A 19,892-nucleotide genomic window follows, 5' to 3' on the forward strand; every position below is an offset into this window, starting at 1 on the left:
GATATTATAATATGATTTTATGTGGTACTGGAAAAACGATAATGTTTTTAATTTTTGAATAAAATATAAATTTGAGGGTATTATAAAATTTTGATAAAAAAATGTATCGATTTTAGTATCAATTAAATATTTAAAAGTGTTTGTTTTCTTTTGTGTAATTTTTTTAATTCAGTTTTTTTATTATAATTTAATTTATATTTAATAATGAAGTCATTTAATTTTGGTTTAATAATATAATTTTTTTTATAAATATAATAATTAATATTTTGTTAGAATTAAATGACTATCCTAAATATATTTTAGAATTTTTATATTTAAAATGAGATACCTATTCAGTATTTGATTAAGTTTATCTGCAGTTAGTTACACGAATTCAAATATGGAGCTTTAATAAGCTATACATACACACATTTTACTTGTAATTTTGAGTTTTAAATAATTTGTATCAATAAACAGTACTTAATACATAAAAAATAGTTTTTAAGAGTTTTTACGAAATGCTTTATAATATAATATAGATATTCTAATTAACAAATATGTATATGCCTTTTGAAAATTAAAGTAAGTTGAAACATCATGAGATTTTAAATCTACATATAAAAAAAATATGTGAAGATACTGATTTAATATCATGAGATTTTAGTATTCTTAAATATTGAATTATGGTAAGTTTTGATTATTTTACGTTAGGGGCTGTTTACCAAATCTTATCGGGTAAGTGCTGTCCGGGTAAGAGTGCTGACCCGGGTAAGTGCTATCCCAGTAAGTGTTGTCCCGAGTAAGAATGTTTACCAAATGTTTTTGGTAAGTGCTTACCAAAAATATAATGACCAATATAACCTTATTTGCAATTATATATTGAATAATATATAATTATTTTTGTTATTAATAGTTTAATGGAAGAAAAAAAACAAAATGTATATTTTAAATAAATGCTTACCAATAAAAATAATACCATTTTACTTCTTTTCATATATTAACAAATAAAACAATAAAATATAATTTTTATACTTTTAACTTTGTATAAACAATTTGTATATAATGGAGTATAGCTGGCATGATGTATAGATGACACCTAATACAAGTTTTTAGACCTTCCTAGTGTTCCATATCTCTCTACATGTAGGCTAGCTGCATTACCTACACCCTCTTAATTGAGTGCTCTATCTCTCCCTTAATTGAGTGCTCTATCTCTCTCTCTCTCCCTTCATATTCTTTTTCAAATGCCCATCATCTTTTCTGTTTCAAATCACCTTCTCTCTCTCTCAACTCCCCCCACAAGATTTTGCTTTCTTTTCCCACAAGGCCACAATCAAGACGGAAGAAACATAAAAGATGGAGGAATTAGCATCTTTATAGAGTTATCAGGAGGTGGGTTATGATTCATTCTTTTTTTTTTTCTGTCGAATTTTTGGGTTTTTTACCCTATGATTTTGGCGATAAAGATTCGTTTTCTGCCATTGTTGAGGGGAGAGGTGCGACGAGCGAGGCTGGGGAGGGAGGAGGTGCGACGAGCAGGGCTGGGGAGGGAGGAGAACTGACGGCCGAAAGGTGAGGAAGGTGGGGAGAGATGAGTCGGGAGAGATGAGGTAGGGGAGAAAACCTAATTGTGAAAAAGAGGGCATTCATGGAAAGTGGGTATCTGACCCGGGTAAGCATGATTTTCATGCTGTTTCAGTCAGTTTTCGGTCAGTACCTCGGTCAGTTCTCGGTCAGATTTGTATTTTGGTAAACACACTGACTGCTGACCGAGTCAGATATGCTGACCGAGTCAGTCCGGTCAGCAGGTAGTAAACAGCCCCTTAATGAGGATATGATATATTCAAAAAAGGAGGTGCCTAACCTTTGAAATAAAATGAGTTAAAGAGGTGTTTGGGATTTATTTTTTAACTTATTTTAGTTTGGCACCAGTGATAAGCTGTTTTTTGGTGTTTGGATAAGAAAACTGCTTATATCGGTGTCAAACCGGTAATAAGCTGTTTTTGATAAGTTAATCTTTCCTGACTTATAAAAAACTGCTTATTACCAGTTTACAATTTTAACCATGTTTTATTTAACTCCGGTTTGATGCCACGTAAGTTAATAAGCACTTTTACAAAAAAAACATAAGTTGTTTTAAATAAGCAATCCCAAACACGCTCTTAATATAGTAACACCTATAAATTATATTCTAATTAACAAAAAAATGATGTAAAAATAGCAAATATTATTTGTAATAGCCATAATTTTGGTACCTACATCTAGTGATGGCCAAAGGCCCGGCCCGGTCCGGAACTGTCGGAGGACCGGAACCAGGACCGGTTCTGAGACTGCCGGTTACATCTGGTTATGGATTTTATCAGTTTTGTGGGACAGGGACCGACCGGGACCGGTTAAGGTTCGGCCCGTCCCGAAATGTATGTATAATAAATTTTTGAAACACAATTTAATTTTAATTATAATAAAACGTATTTTTAAAGTGTATTTGAGTGACGCAGTTACAAATTTTATAATGTATTAAAAATATATATTATTAAAAAAATTATTTTTAATGGGCAGAACCGGTTGGGACCGGGACCGACGGCCAAGGACCGGTTGTGAATAACCTTGACCGGTCTTAGCATTTTCGGCCGGGATCGATTATGGCCAATTATGAAAAAACTTGGGACCGGTTGGGTTCGGCCCGAGACCGGTTTTTGCCCACAAAAACACGGTTCGGGACCGTTTTCGGTGGTTTGGGCCTACTATAGGCTTTAAACTCGGAAAATTATAATCAAATGAAATTTCTACTAATATAACTTTATTAAAAAATGGGACTCCGGATTATAAAAGATACATATCTATAACTAAAAAAGCAGTGAGCAAATTGGAAAAGATTAAACAAATCTACTAACAGTATTTGAAATTTTGGACAAATATTGAGCAAGTCGAATTACGATTAGAAATTTTAGATTTGATTTTTAACGTAATTCAGAATTTTGCCGATTAAGGTGGCACGATCAGTTGAGAAATGAAAATTAAAAACGTAATGTTTTTGGACGAAGTTTTTTAGTTGTGCCATATAGTGAAACCTATAACATGAAAACTATATAGTTAATATATATACATATATGTATTTTTGACGATCTGTTCGGTCTAGACCGATCAAGAAAAATGTTCAAATCTCAGACCAGACTAGACTAAATCGAGCGGTTTAGTTATTTTTATGATCAGACTGGACCATCATACCGCTCAAACCGCAAAAAACGGTATGCTTTAACTTGGTTCGACCGATTTGAACGTCTAACGACTTTTTTGATAATTGTAATAACAAATTATATATAATTGTAAAAGTAATTAAATTACCTTTTTATTAGAAAACAAATGTTTTTCACATATTTTTAAACATTATTATATACAAATCTTATGAAATCCTATAAAATCTCAATCACTCCAATGAGATTTCAAAATCCTATTTTTAAAGAATTTCAAATCCAGATACTCTTACAAACGAATTTTTTTTTATTAATCTGGATATCCAACCTTCTATGTGAGCTGATTAATCTCAGAACGACCACCTGTTTTACAGATAGCCCAGAGTCACCGCATTTGAACCTACGTAGCCACAAGATCATTTTTATTTCTTCTTGAATTTGAACCTAAAATCTCCTGACACTTTTGACCTTTTGAGCCATATGCTTCCTACAAACGAATATTGGTATCGGAATGGATTTGAAATCTAAATAATTAAAATAATCAATTACTTCAAAAAGAAAATTAAAAAATCAATTAGAACCACCAATCAAAAAGGTTTTAATATTTTGTCGTTACAATAAAAAATAAAAACAAAATACAACGAATTTATATATATAATTTACTTTTCAAAAAGGCTGGAATCAAATTTGTCAATGATCAACAGTTTCCTGTTTTGGTTAAAACTGTGGGTTTTACCATGTCGACTCGTCGCCATCATATAAAAACGAAACCCAGCAAAGCAAAACCTGGTGGCTGGTTTCGATAAGACTATTCCCGGTGGAGCCTCTTGTTTACCGACTCAAATATTCTAACTTTAATCGATACTATAAGTACCCAGTTCTGATGATCACTAATTCATCTTAATCTCATCTATAAACAACAACCAATCATAAATTTGTTCAAACATTTCTGTTTCAGCCATCAGAAAAAAGAATGTCGACTCATGTTGGTCAAGTGATTCGATGCAAAGGTAAGCATTTCATTTCATTCTTTCTCTTGATGGCTAAAGATTCGTGCTGATCATGGCTGTAAATTTCACTCAGCGGCGGTGGCCTGGGAAGCTGGGAAGCCGCTGGTGATTGAAGAAGTGGAGGTGGCGCCACCTGAAAAAATGGAAGTCCGGATAAAGATCCTCTTCACCTCCCTGTGCCACACCGACGTTTACTTCTGGGAAGCCAAGGTAAACTACTAGCTTTATAATTATACTATCCATTTGCCCAAATCCATGGCTGAATCGTTGTTTCTATGATCTTTTCAGGGTCAGAATCCTGTGTTTCCTCGAATTTTAGGTCATGAGGCTGGAGGGTATGTTTAGTTCTTTTATAAAATTCAAAAGGGTTTCTGTTCATTTATTTGATTAATTTAGACTATGAATTTGATTGGAATGGATCAGGATTGTGGAGAGTGTTGGGGAAGGAGTGACTGATCTTCAGCCTGGAGACCATGTTCTTCCTGTTTTCACCGGAGAATGCAAGGAATGTGCTCACTGTAAGTCCGAAGAGAGTAATATGTGCGATCTCCTGAGGATCAACACCGATCGGGGAGTCATGATTCATGATCAGAAGTCTCGGTTTTCGATCCAAGGAAAACCGATTTTCCATTTCGTTGGAACTTCGACGTTTAGCGAATACACCGTGGTTCATGTTGGATGTCTTGCCAAAATCAACCCTCTTGCTCCTCTCGACAAAGTTTGCGTCCTCAGTTGTGGAATCTCCACAGGTCAGATCAAATCATATTTCAACGATATTCTCTGTTGGATTTTACATCAAGTTTTCTTGTATCTTGATCATGTTCTTTTGGGTGTTTTCAGGCCTGGGTGCTACTTTGAATGTTGCAAAACCGAAAAAAGGCTCATCTGTTGCCATTTTTGGACTTGGAGCTGTGGGACTTGCCGTACGATTTGATTGACATTGACATTTTTATATTTTTAAATATGATTTGACCTGATTCCGATTCACTAATGGTAATGATTTGATTGTGATCAGGCTGCTGAAGGTGCAAGAATTGCTGGTGCTTCAAGGATCATTGGGGTTGATCTCAATGCCAATAGATTTGAGCTTGGTAAGTTTTAAAAATCTCACCAGTTTTATATATGAGAATAGAAACTAAGTAGATGAATAATGGGTTTCAACAGCAAAGAAATTCGGGGTAACGGAGTTTGTGAACCCAAAAGACTACAAGAAACCGGTACAAGAAGTGATTGCTGAGATGACGAATGGAGGTGTTGACAGGAGTGTTGAATGCACCGGCCATATTGATGCTATGATCTCTGCCTTTGAATGTGTTCATGATGTATGAATTTACTCTTATACCCACTTCATACAAAACCGTTTTCTTTTGATTCATAGATGAATTTACTTGTACAATAACAAAATTGGATAAATTGACAACAGGGTTGGGGAGTTGCTGTTCTTGTGGGTGTTCCACATAAAGATGCCGTTTTCAAGACGAATCCTGTGAATCTATTGAACGAAAGGACTCTGAAGGGTACCTTCTTTGGAAACTACAAACCACGATCAGACCTTCCATCTGTGGTCGAAAAGTACATGAATAAGGTAACTGATATCGTTCACATTTGAATAATTAATTCATAAAAAGGGTAAAAATGGAAGAATGATGAAAAGTTTGTTGCAGGAACTTGAGGTGGAGAAGTTCATAACACATGAAGTGCCATTTTCTGAGATCAACAAGGCCTTCGATTTGATGCTTAAAGGCGAAGGTCTTCGTTGCATCATTCGCATGGACGCTTAGATATTCTTTTGAAGTGTTGTAATTCTTGAAACCTGCTTTCCTTTCTTGATGTTTAAATTGAAATGATTTTGATGTAGGAATGTTTCTGTAATAAAATCTCTTTTGGGCCTGCTGCAATCTACATATACAAATGTTTTGGTTATGGTATTAAAGGAAGAGAGATTAGTGACAATATAAGAGCATACAACAAAACGACATTGCGTTACCCATTAGAAATGTAATTCTTTTTCGTTATGATAGAACCAAGAAGTGGTGTATACTGTTGAGACAAGGTGACCCACTCTTTACCCTTGTGATGGGGGATGTCCAAAATGTGATGGTCCTCAAATGAGCCTTTTGTTGGAATTGAGGAGTTGTTTATCCAAACCCTTGTCCGTGAAGAGCTTACCGGTAAAAATGAATACTCTTGATAAGATCACAGTCCATCTAAATGGTGTTGTAGGAAACAATTTATCCGGTAAGTGCTTACCGGGTAAGAATTTGTCACCCTCATTTACCAGGTAATATTCCCACTCTTATCATTGCTTAATTGCTTTTACCGGGTAATATTGGTTCGATTTTCTTCCTCAGAAACCCGATCATAGTTTCTGACTTCTGTCATCGGCAGCCTTTACTTGAGAGTTTTGATCACACGAAACCATTTCCAGAATTGCGAGGAGTGTGCATATGGGTGTGTATATTATGCATTAAATATCTATATAATTGAAGAAGATGATAGTTTAACAAAGTACACATACACACCTATTTATAAGGCATGAATMGACACATATCAAGGGATGTGATGGTTCATCGTTAACTCCCTATAACTACCATAATAACATACATGAATAGACACATATCAAGGGATGTGATGGTTGATCATTCTCTCTCTATAACTACCATAATAACCGTCTTGCACACACTTTATTTTAATAATATACTAAAATACTAATACAATTATATTATTAATTCCAACAATATTCTCATCCCTTCTTAGGTTCATACCATAAGCTAAACAACCTCGATAAGCGCTTACCAGATAAGCAAGCCGTAAGTGAGGTTTTGAGTCTGAGGCCTTGCATGGAAAAGTGTACTATTCCTAGTGAGATGCGGGGAAATGGTATTTGTGATTGGCCACGGGTGCTTCAAAAAAAAGCACGGGCAAATTATGGATTCGTTATTTGTTTAAATTTTTGGTTTGCGGTTTTCTTTAAGCATTTTATGGTCTTTGGGTGGGTATCTCCTGTAATTTTTCTTTATCCTTTCTCAATTCTTGTATGTCATCCTTGCATAGGGGTCATGCTAATCTTCTCTACATTGTTCCAATTTTATCGGATGTTCAATGTATGGACAAAATGGACAATATGTGGTACAGTTGCCTAAGAAGTTACAGGTTCCGTCTCTTCTATCACGGAAAAAAAAAGATATCGGTTTTTTCGCGGAAAAGAAACTTTAGATCTAATATTTGCCCGGAAAAGGGATGTGTATGTGATTTTTTTTTGACATAGATTGCATGAAAATACAACATATTTTTTCTGATATTTACTTTGTGCACCATACTTTCAAACCTCTCGGTATCTTTACACTGAGTTCTTAAGTCTTATTTTACAAAGAAAAGAAAATAAAGGAAAAAAACAAAATCTCGATAAAACGTAAATGTTCCTTCAAAGATCTTCAAGATGATTACACAATAATTACTCGATAAAACCTAATAAAAATAAAGTGGTTGCTCAATTGATTTATAGATCTCAAAAAAGTAAACAACAAAAATTAAAAATAATCTCAGTCCAAACTGGTACATGATGCTTACAAAATATATGCTTGACAAAATTTGGACCAATTTGTGCTCCATGATTTAGAAGTTACAAACGGTGGTTGGGTTAATCATGAAGTTACAAAATTTTCCCAGTGTATTAAGCATCATGTACCAATTTGTGCTTCATGATTAACCCAATAACTGCTTCCATCTGGTCTCGAAAGCTTAAACCTGCATAATTCAAGATTAAAATGTGTGCTTGTGTATTGATTATTAAATAAACACTAATTCTATTCCATTTGCCTACTAGCCGTTCGAGGATTGATTTTCCCTCCTTGTAATTTTGGTTCTTCTCACGAGCAGTTTCTTGAAATAAACCAAATCAAACCCTATTACATGTATGGTAAGTGATAAGAGCGTGTGGAATGCGTGGCATGACAGAACAAAAGCCTATTGTACCACGCTTAATACAGTTGGAAAAATGCTTTTTTTGGCCCACCAAAATAGGTGGAACAACATCATGTTGACAGAGATAAGATTGATAAATTATTAAACGACTCATGTCAAATCAAAACCCTTAAAACCTTCCACATCTCTTTTGTTCGCCTATATTAGTCTTGTCCGTCCATTCTTGTTTTGTATGCGTAGCAAACGCACACCGAATCAAGGTAGGTAAGTGTGTATATGATTGGCCCATAATTTGTCTATCTATATTCAGTTTACGAATCCCATTTGAGTAAATGGAATCCATAATCAGACACTTTATTTCTTCACAGAAAATATAAATGACCAAACCAAACGAACCCATATATTAATATAACACAACATCTAAATGTAATCCACCAAATGATTAAAACTGAAAGCTTTGAGATCTTACATATGTCTATCCAACAATTAATCCACCTCTGACACAGAAAATGTCTGCAACTGTGTGTAATCCCGTCATCATCATTCTACCTTCCTTCACTCCAGCTGTGAATAAGATGGCCAAAAACCGGTCCCGGGCCGGGCCGGGCCCAATCGGTCCTAACTTTTCTCATAACCGGCCATAACCGGTCTCGGCGTAACTGGTCCCGGTCCCAGCCCCGGTCGAAAATGATAGGACCGGTCAAGGTACTTCATAACCGGTTATGGGCCGCCGGTCCCGGTCCCAACCGGTCCTTGCATTAAAAAATAAGATTTTATTTTTATTTTTTTAATGATATATATTTTTAATACATTATAAAATTTACAATTGAGTCACTCAAATACACTTTGAAAATGTGTTTTAATATAATTAAAATTACGTTTTCTTATAAAAATACATTATAAAATTATTTAAAACATTTATTTATAAAATTATTTGAATTTTCGGGCCGGACCGGGCCGGTAACCGGTCCTTACCGGTCCCGGTCCTTTGACAGTCCCAGGCCGGGCTGGGCCGATTTGACCATCTCTAGCTGTGATCTTTGATATGTCAAACATGACAATGTCACAAAGTTTGAATCCAAGATAACCTACCCTTGTGCCTACCCCTAAAAGTTTCCGATGTTCCATTGCTTTATGTCATTTTCTTTTACTCTTTGTTTTTCGTTCATGTCTCATCTTAATTTCCTTTTATATCAACTCCCACACCGTATTATTGGATCCCTCAAAATGGATAAACTTGCCATTAGACTATGGATTTTCCATTTCCATCAAATCATTAATCACGCCATCAAATCATTAATCATGTATTCTGATTCCTACAACATGTCACTACATCATTTTTGTGTTATTGTCATTCAAATTAACAATCTAAATTCAAGGTTGAAAGGACGGCGCAAAACATTATAAATACCTGGTGTCCATGTTTGGCATGACATCATTGAGATAGTAGCTGACCTATCCACTACAAGGATTCCCTATGGATTTTTACGGATTTCTTTACGGCATGTAGGATTTCTTACGAATTTCTTACTCGATAAGCGTTTACCGGTAAAATTTAACACTATCATTTACTTAACGGGTAAGATTTTAGTCCACTAAAATGACATTGTATGCAACAATTTACCCGGTAAGTGCCTACCGTGGTAAGAGTTGTCGTCATCACTTACCAGGTAAGACTCTTGATCCTTGTCTCGCTCTTACCGGTAAGATTTTTGATCCTTATTATATTCATCTGGTAAGGTAATGTGATTTAGTTAGAGCTTACCCAGGTAAGATTTTCGTAAACGGTCCCTAAGAAATTTTTAATGGTTGTAAGTATGATTTTTTAATAGGAAATTTGTTTTTGGTAAATTGCTAACGTAAGATCAGCTATTCTTACAGATGAATAGTATAAGAAATTGTAGGGTGTAAATTTTTAATAAGAAATTGTTACGTCACACCATGCTTTGTATTGTTTTATGAAATATGTTTTTAGAAAATATATGAATAATTTATCAAATAAGATTTTCGTTACAGAAAAATACAAACAGTCTGATCATTAATTAATGTTAATATAATTTTTTTATTCATTAAATTATAAATTTAACATTATATTCAATTTTATTATAACTTTAACATTAATATATTAAAGAAGATTAAAAAAATACAAAATATAATTTATATTACAATACAATAAAATATATTTACATAATAAAAATACAAACTTAACACATAAAATTACATCATTGTCTGTTTAGAAGTTATTAAAGTTGATGTTCGTACAATCTCTTTTTTGTTTCACGACATTGTTGTGGGCCATCTCATATGTGGTGCAAAGAGATAACCGGAGAAATAATAAGAGCATGTATAATCATGTTGATTTCGACCCCGATGAACCTGGCACCATTCCGCCGCGACTGCTCAACCAACTGCTATACAACATGATCGTTGAAGATGAACGTTACGTTTATATTCATCAATTTGATGATATAGACGATTATATTAACTTACTATAAATATGCCTCAAATCCCTCATAGTACACTTTCTGAGTATGAAAACTATTTCCAAAAATCACATACAAGTACGTAATAGATCAAGGAGTTATTGTTTATAATCAGATTTGACAACGATTCGGAGAAGAAGAAGAAAAAGACGATTAATGTATCGTTTTTACTTTGTATTTTAATTTAATATTTTAACATTTAGTAAATCTTTTGAGTTAATTTTTTTATGATAATATGTAATAAAATGTAATTATACGAAACATTATTTTTTTTAAAAGCATAATTATAAACATTTATTTATCAAATTAAAAACATTTTATAAATTAAAATTAAATATTTTTTCTAATTAATTTATTCTACTTTATGATAATTATTTAACTTTAAACTACAATTTTGGTCCCTATGGTTTACACGAATCATCGAAAGTGGTCTATAGACTTCAAATACTACAATTAACATCTCTAATGTTTGCATTTTGCGTTGAAAGTCGTCCCTCGACTTAACTTTGTTAATTTTTTTCCTGTTAAGTTAGGGGTATTTTTGTCTTTTTTACTTTTAGAAGGAGAACTTTTATAATTTAGTTAAATCACAAGGATCAAATTGTAATTTACTCTAATTTTATGTCGATATCTATGTATACACACACATGTACCCATACGGACACGGAGACCATCACCGATGAACAACTCACGCCTCTGGTGGTCTTCTCCGTCGGTATTCTCCGGTAACACTCCATCCGGCGGAACCCTCCACTCTGGTGATCTTCTCCGGCCCAACCTTTCTATTCCAACACAATATCCATACCTGTAAATAGGCTGTAAACGAACCGAACATTCAGCAAACCGTTCGGTGGGAAGTTCGTTTATTTAATAAATGAACGAACATGAACAATTTTTTTGTTCCTTTAGTTAAACGAACAAACATGAATAAGAGTCTCATTCGTTTATTTATGTTCGTGAACATTCGATCATTTACCATTCGTTTATATATTAAATTTAATATATGAACAATTCGTGAACGTTCGATCATCCTAATCTCAATCATAAGCACAAACCAATTCTAAATTTGTTTAAAGATTTCTGTTTCAGCGATGAAGAATGTCGACTAATGTTGGTCAAGTGATTCGATGCAAAGGTAAGCATTTCATTCTTTCTTTTGAAGGCTAAAGATTTGTGCTGATCATGGTTGTAAATTTCACTCAGCGGCGGTGGCCTGGGAAGCGGGGAAGCCACTGGTGATTGAAGAAGTGGAGGTGGCGCCACCTGAAAAAATGGAAGTCCGGATAAAGATCCTCTTCACCTCCCTGTGCCACACTGACGTTTACTTCTGGGAAGCCAAGGTAATCTACTAGCATTATAATTATACTATCCATTTGCCCAAGTCCATGGCTGAATCGTTGTTTCTATGAGCTTTTCAGGGTCCTTTTCAGGGTCAGAATCCTGTGTTTCCTCGAATTTTAGGTCATGAGGCTGGAGGGTATGTTTAATTCTTTTATAAGATTCGAAAGGGTTTCTGTTAATTTATTTGATTAATTTAGATGATGAAGTTGATTGAAATGGATCAGGATTGTGGAGAGTGTTGGGGAAGGAGTGACTGATCTTCAGCCTGGAGACCATGTTCTTCCTGTTTTCACCGGAGAATGCAAAGAATGTGCTCACTGTAAGTCCGAAGAGAGTAATATGTGCGATCTCCTGAGGATCAACACCGATCGGGAGTCATGATTCATGATCAGAAGTCTCGGTTTTCGATCCAAGGAAAACCCATTTTCCATTTCGTTGGAACTTCGACCTTTAGCGAATACACCGTGGTTCATGTTGGATGTCTYGCCAAAATCAACCCTCTTGCTCCTCTYGACAAAGTTTGYGYCCTCAGTTGTGGAATCTCCACAGGTCAGATCAAATCATAATTCAACAACATTTTCTGTTGGATTTTACATCAAGTTTTCTTGTATCTTGATYATGTTCTTTTGGGTGTTTTCAGGCCTGGGTGCTACTTTGAATGTTGCAAAACCGAAAAAAGGCTCATCGGTCGCCATTTTTGGACTCGGAGCTGTGGGACTTGCAGGGCCGGCCCTGAGATTTTGGATGCCCACGGCGGAAGTAAAAAAAATGCCCCTTATACGTGTAAATAAAAACCAAAATAAACTATTTGAAGGGTTTTGGAACCTAGTCAATCTAACAAAAAAGTGCCCCTTAAATATAACAAAAATGATGCAACGGGGGGGACATAAACCAAAACCCCGTGTAACAAAAGATAAAGTGCACCACGGGATGACATAAACCAAAACCCCGTGTAACAAAAGATAAAGTGCATCACGGGATGACATAAACCAAAACCCCGTGTAACAAAAGATAAAGTACATCACCATTCACCTAAAACGATGTCTTCTTGCATTTTTTGAAGCAAAAATATCTATCACTTTGTCATAACTAATATTAGCTAAAAACTTACTCTCAATACTCAAGATTGCTAGTCCGTTCAATCTTTCTTGACTCATGGTAGACCGTAAATATGACTTAAACAGTAAAACAACCCAACAAACCACAATCAAAGAATCACAATTCACAGCTTCTAAGCACTAAAGTTTCATATTTTCATTATTAGGTTTTCCAATCAAACAACTTTAAATTTATTAAAAATAAAGTTAATAAAATAACCAAATAAGTACTATAATAAATTAATAACATAGGTTAAAGATTTAAATGTTAAATCCCTAACCTCAATGTCAATGGCTCAAGAGAGAGCAGAGAGGGCGATGGGTGAGAGCAGAGCGGGCGATGGGCGAGAGCCGAGAGCGACCGGCGAGTCGGCGACTGAGGCAGCCGCAAACGGTAGACGGCAGAAGGCCGTCGATACTCGAGAGTCGAGAGAGGCAGAGAGAGAGCGTCGAGCGAGAGCGAAAGCTTGCGAAAGGATTTCGATTTCTGGATTTCGATTTCTGTTGCGAGAGCGAGAGGCGAGAGCGAGGGACTGATTGAGGATGAATCGATGATGGATATGGACCGGTAAGTGGAAATGTGGAATGGACTCTTAATAAAGGCTAACAGTAATATTTTTTAAGGCCCAAATACAAACTGAACCTAGTATATACATTGGGCTTAAAAAATTTTGATACCCTTAACATTTTTGATGCCCTGGGCCGTCGCCCCTTTGGCCTAGGCCCAGGGCCGGCCCTGGGGACTCGCTGTAAGATTTGATCTAATTCTGATTTACATTGACATTATTATTTTTTAAAATATATAATTTGACTTGATTCTGATACAATAACGGTAATGATTTGATTGTGATCAGGCTGCTGAAGGTGCAAGAATTTCTGGTGCTTCAAGGATCATTGGGGTTGATCTCAATGCCAATAGATTTGAGCTTGGTAAGTTTTAAAAATCTCACGAGTTTTATATATGAGAATAGAAACTAAGTAGATGAATAGTGGGTTTCAACAGCAAAGAAATTCGGGGTAACGGAGTTTGTGAACCCAAAAGACTACAAGAAACTGGTACAAGAAGTGATTGCGGAGATGACGAATGGAGGTGTTGACAGGAGTGTTGAATGCACCGGCCATATTGATGCTATGGTCTCTGCCTTTGAATGTGTTCATGATGTATGAATTTACTCTTATACCCACTTCATAAAAAACCATTTTCTTTTGATGAATTTAGTCGTACAATAACAAAATTGACAACAGGGTTGGGGTGTTGCTGTTCTTGTACATAAAGATGCCATTTTCAAGACGAATCCTGTGAATCTATTGAACGAAAGAACTCTGAAGGGTACCTTCTTTGGAAACTACAAACCGCGATCAGACCTTCCATCTGTGGTYGAAAAGTACATGAACAAGGTAACCGATATATCTAGGCATTAAGTAATTAATTAGGAAAAGGGTAAAAAGGGAAGAATGATGAAAAGTTTGTTGCAGGAACTTGAGGTGGAGAAGTTCATAACACATGAAGTGCCATTTTCTGAGATCAACAAGGCCTTCGATTTAATGCTTAAAGGCGAAGGTCTTCGCTGCATCATTCGCATGGATGCATAGATATTCTTTTGAAGTGTTGTAATTCTTGAAGCCTACTTTGCTTTCTTGATGTTTAAATTGAAATGATTTTGATGTAGGAATGTTTCTGTAATAAAATCTCTTATGGGCCTGCAATCTACTTGTACAAATGTTTTGGTTATGGTATTAAAGGAAGACAGATTAGTGACAATATAAGAAGAGCATACAACAAAACGATATTGTGTTACCAATTAGAAATGTAATTTTTTTTCCGTGATGATAAAACCATGAAGTGGTGGCATTCGTGTTAGAGACAAGGTGACCCACTCTTTACCCTTGTGATAGGGGATGTCCAAAATGTGATGGTCCTCAAATGAGCCTTTTGTTGGAATTGTGGAGTTGTTTACCCAAACCCTTGTCTGTTAAGAGCTTACCAGTAAAAATGAGAATACTCTTGATAAGATCATAGTCCATCAAAAAGGTGTTGTAGGAAACAATTTATCTGGTTAAGTGCTTAACATGTAAGAATTGTCACCCTCACTTACCGGGTAATATTCTCATCCCTTGTCAGGTTCATACTGTAAGGCGTAAGCTAAACAACCTTGATAAAGCCGTAAGTGAGGTTTTGAGTCTGAAGCCTTGCATGGAAAAGCGTACTACTCGTGAGATGCGGGGAAATGGTATTTGTGATTGGCCACAGGTGCTTCAAAAAAAGTACGGGCAATGCATCCCAAGTAATCGTAATAGAATTTTGTTTGTTTTATCCATAGCCGAACCCACGGTTTTAAAATGCATCTGATATAGAAGATATTTAATCACTTAATCTTCTTTTTCTCCCCAACCAATGTGGGATCTCACAACTCATTCCATTTGGAAGGCCAACGTGCTTGTTGGCATACTAGTCTGATTCTCAATTTTTATGTGTCATCCTTGCATAGGGGCCATGCTAATCTTCTCTACATTGTTCCAATTTTATCGGATGTTTCATGTATAGACAAAATGGACAATATGTGATATGGTTGCCTAGGAAGTTACAGGTTCCGTCTGCTCTATCACGGAAAAAAAAGATATCGGTTTTTTCGCGGAAAAGAAACTTTAGATCTAATATTTGCCTGGAAAAGGGATGTGTATGCGATTTTCTTGTGACGTAGATTGCATGAAAATACAATATGTTATTTTCCTGATATTTATTTTGTGTACCATACTTTCAAAACATTCATTTTGATACCTTAGATATAATATCTCAAACATTTAAATTATAGTAAGTTACATAAAACTGAAATCAGACCAAAATATGTTGTATTTTTATGTATTCCCACATGTAAACCAAGTTACTAAAATGAAAGTTTTAAAAATATGTTACATAAAACAAAATTCAGTTAAAATACATTGCATTTTCATGCAATTTTGTTCTTAAAACATCAAAATTCAACAACAAATACAGAAAATGAAATAAAAAAATGGAAAAATAAACAACATCGTTTAATATTGAACTTTTTTAACAGATGTGTTTATTTATTTATTTTTAATAACAAATAAACCTCTTAGTATTTTTATACTAAGTTCTTAAGTCTTATTTTACGAAGAAAAGAAAACAAAGGAAAAAAAACAAAATCTCGATAAAACGTAAGTGTCCCTTCAAAGATCTTCAAGATGGTGACAAGATGATTACATTATAATTACTCGATAAAACCTAATAACAATAAAGTGGTTGCTCAATTGATCTGTAGATCTCAAAAAAGTAAACAAATAAAATTAAAAATAATCTCGGTCCAAATTACAAGTGAAAAGTTATGACACCACCATTGGTACATAATGCTTACAAAGCATATGCTCGACAAAATTCCATACTAGCTCAAATGATTGCTCATTAGAAACCCAAATTTCAACAATATGATATAGAAGAAAATAAAAAAAAAATCATCTTAATCCGAGTTATGACTGGAAAGCTATAAGTTCACGATTGTTACACGATGCATGCTCGATAGAACTCCATAATAGCTCAATGGTTGCTCCATAGAATCATAGAAACCCAAATCAATAAAATATATTAAATAATAAAAATACAAACTTAACACATAAAATTACATCATTGTCTGTTTAAAAGTTACTAAAGTTGATGTTCGTATAATCTCTTTTTTGTTTCACGACGTTGTTGTGGGCCATCTGATATGTGGAGCAAAGAGATAACCAGGGAAATAATAAGAGCATGTATAATCCTGTTGATTTCGACCCTGATGAACCTGTCACCTTTCCGTTGCGACTGCTCAACCAACTGCTACACAACATGATCGTTGAAGATGAACGTTATGTTTATATTCATCAATTTGATGATATAGATGATTGTGTTAACTTTACTATAAATATGCCTCTAATCTCTCATAGTACACATTCTGAGTATGACACATACAAGTACGTAGTAGATCAAGGAGTTATTGCTTATAATCAGATTTCACAAAGATAAGAAGAAGAAGAAGTAGAAGAAGATTAATGTATTGTTTTTACTTTGTATTTTATTTTAATTTTTTAACATTTAATATATCTTTTGAGTTTTTTTTTTTTTTGATAATATGTAATAAAATAAAATTATACGAAACGTTATTTTTTTTAAAGCATAATTATAAACATTTATTTATCAAATCAAAAACATTTTATAAATTAAAATTAAATATTTTTTCTAATTAATTTATTCTACTTTATGATAATTATTTAACTTTAAACTACAATTTTGGTCCTTATGGTTTACAAAAATCATCGAAAGTGGTCTCTAGACTTCAAATACTACAATTAACATCTCTATTGTTTACATCTTGCGTTGAAAGTCGTCCCTCGACTTAACTCTGTTAATTTTTTTTTCCGTTAAGTTAGGGGTATTTTCGTCTTTTTTACTTTTAGAAGGAGAAGTTATATGATTTAGTTAAATCACAAGGATCAAATTGTAATTTACTCTATTTTTATGTCATCTACATACACACACATGTACCCACACGGACACATAGACCATCACTGGTGAACAACTCACACCTCCGGTGGTCTTTTCTGTAGTTATTCTGTGGTAACACCCCATCCTACTGAACCCTCCACTCGGGTGATCTTCTCCGGCCCAACCTTTCTATTCCAACACAATATACATACCTGTAAATAGGGCTGTAAACGAACCAAACGTTCAGCGAACCGTTCGTGAACCGTTCGGCTTGAAGTTCGTTTATGTTCGTTTATTTAATAAATGAACGGACATGAACAATTTTTTTTTGTTCCTTTAGTTAAATGAACAAACATGAACAAGAGTCTCGTTCATTCATTTATGCTCATGAACGTTCGTTCATTTACCGTTCGTTTATATTCGTTCGTTTATATATTAAATTTAATATATAATCTTTTGTTTATTTACTTGAATTCAAATAATACTTATTTATATTCGTTTACCCCGTTCGTTTAGCTTGTTCGTTTAGCATGTTAATGAACGAACATAGACGAACACGAACACACCTAATTTATAAATGAACACGAACACAAAGATTTTTGTTCGTTTACCGTTTGTTTGTTCGGTCAAGTTAAACGAACGAACATGAACAAGTCTCCGTTCGTGTTCGTTCGGTTCATTTACAGTCCTACCTATAAACACACGTATACAAAAATCTCATTTTAATCCTGCCTCTTGTCTTACCCACCCTCTATCCCCTTCCATTATTTTTCATGATCTTACCAAACACCTCAATTTGTTTCATTTCCTAGAGCCATGGTAATCTTCTTTCTGCAAATATCACCAGTTCTTTCCAAGAAGATCTCTTTATGAGAGGGATTCGAGATTAATCATTGATTGCAAATATCATCAATTCATTCCAAGATGTGTGCATATGTCTCCAAATTGTTCAGTGGGTGTTCTTTTGGGGATCTACCAAGTTGATCGACATCGTATATAAACCTCTGGTCCTACTAACATTGGGACTAACTTTCTTGAAGGTAAAATTCCGGTGGAGATTGGAAGACTTTATTGCAGTAATTTCGTCATGTTGGGACTGGTGGAAACAATTTCTCCTGCTGGAATGGGATGGGTTTCACATAAACGGTGGTGTAGGGGGCACCGTATTGGGGGAAGTCGAAAGTGGGATGGGGAATGGACAAAGGTGGTCGGAGGAGTTAGGATGAAGACGGTGGTCGGAGAAGTTAGGATAAAGACAGTCATAGTCGAGGGAGGGGGGGTGGGTTCTACACCTGCAGAATACACACACATACATACATGCATACATACATACATTGTAATGGATGGTTAATGATTGTTAACAACTTTCGATAAATGGGACATTTTTGTCACATTTTGTTTTTTTCTTGAATAAAAAACCACAGGAACCAAGATCATAAAAATCGATTTTGATTCGTAAAATTATAAAAGACAAACAAAATGACAAAGATTTTCATTGTTTAAGGAGATATTTTAATGACCTTAAAAAGAGGGACCAAATCTATATATTTTTACAAACCAGAGGACCAAATTTGTAGTTTACTCTCCATTTTCTTTTATAATTAAATTCTCAAGAACATTGGAATCCTATTCGTGGACGATCAACAGTTTCCAGCTTTGGTTTAAACAATGGGTTTACATGTCAACGCAAACCAAAACCTGGTGGCTGGTTTCTGTAATTTGTAATTCTATTCCCTCGGTGGAGCCTCTTGTTTACCAACTCAAATATTCAAACTTAAATCCATCCTATAAATACCCAATTCTTGATGATCACTGATTCATCCTAATCTCAACCATAAACACAAACCAATTCTAAATTTGTTTAAAGATTTCTGTTTCAGCGATCAAGAATGTCGACTAATGTTGGTCAAGTGATTCGATGCAAAGGTAAGCATTTCATTCATTCATTCTTTTGATGGCTAAAGATTCGTGCTGATCATGGCTGTAAATTTCACTCAGCGGCGGTGGCCTGGGAAGCTGGGAAGCCACTGGTGATTGAAGAAGTGGAGGTGGCGCCACCCCAAAAAAGGGAAGTCCGGATAAAGATCCTCTTCACCTCCCTGTGCCACACCGACGTTTACTTCTGGGAAGCCAAGGTAATCTACTAGCTTTATAACTATACTATCCATTTGCCCAAATCCATGGCTGAATCGTTGTTTCTATGAGCTTTTCAGGGTCAGAATCCTGTGTTTCCTCGAATTTTAGGTCATGAGGCTGGAGGGTATGTTTAATTCTTGTATAAAATTCTAAAGGGTTTCTGTTAATTCATTTAATTAATTTAGATGATGAATTTGATTGGAATGGATCAGGATTGTGGAGAGTGTTGGGGAAGGAGTGACTGATCTTCAGCC

At 34.9% G+C, this 19,892-nt stretch overlaps 1 protein-coding gene, 2 non-coding genes and 1 pseudogene across 3 annotated transcripts in view; 2 read left to right on the forward strand and 2 right to left on the reverse strand.

Annotated features, from left to right (window-relative positions):
* Positions 1-4,025: 4,025 nt before the first annotated feature.
* LOC112524778 lies at positions 4,026-14,654 on the forward strand (annotated as a pseudogene).
* LOC112526227 lies at positions 7,192-7,295 on the reverse strand. Its single transcript, XR_003070553.1, has one exon. It is a non-coding gene; the product is annotated as a U6 spliceosomal RNA (small nuclear RNA).
* An 817-nt stretch (positions 14,655-15,471) lies between the features above and the next one.
* Positions 15,472-15,575, reverse strand: LOC112526228. Its single transcript, XR_003070554.1, has one exon. It is a non-coding gene; the product is annotated as a U6 spliceosomal RNA (small nuclear RNA).
* Positions 15,576-19,368: 3,793 nt separating this feature from the next.
* Positions 19,369-19,892, forward strand: part of LOC112524779 (alcohol dehydrogenase class-P-like) — a 1,888-nt gene continuing 1,364 nt past the window's right edge. The window contains exons 1-4 of the mRNA XM_025134732.1: positions 19,369-19,428; positions 19,501-19,637; positions 19,716-19,762; positions 19,851-19,889. Coding sequence (XP_024990500.1) covers positions 19,392-19,428; positions 19,501-19,637; positions 19,716-19,762; positions 19,851-19,889 — 260 coding nt within the window. The 5' untranslated portion in view covers positions 19,369-19,391. The remainder of the gene's footprint in view (positions 19,429-19,500; positions 19,638-19,715; positions 19,763-19,850; positions 19,890-19,892) is intronic.

This window comes from Cynara cardunculus (genome assembly GCF_001531365.2).
Source record: "Cynara cardunculus var. scolymus isolate 2C chromosome LG 13, CcrdV1, whole genome shotgun sequence".
Taxonomy (NCBI): domain Eukaryota; kingdom Viridiplantae; phylum Streptophyta; class Magnoliopsida; order Asterales; family Asteraceae; genus Cynara; species Cynara cardunculus.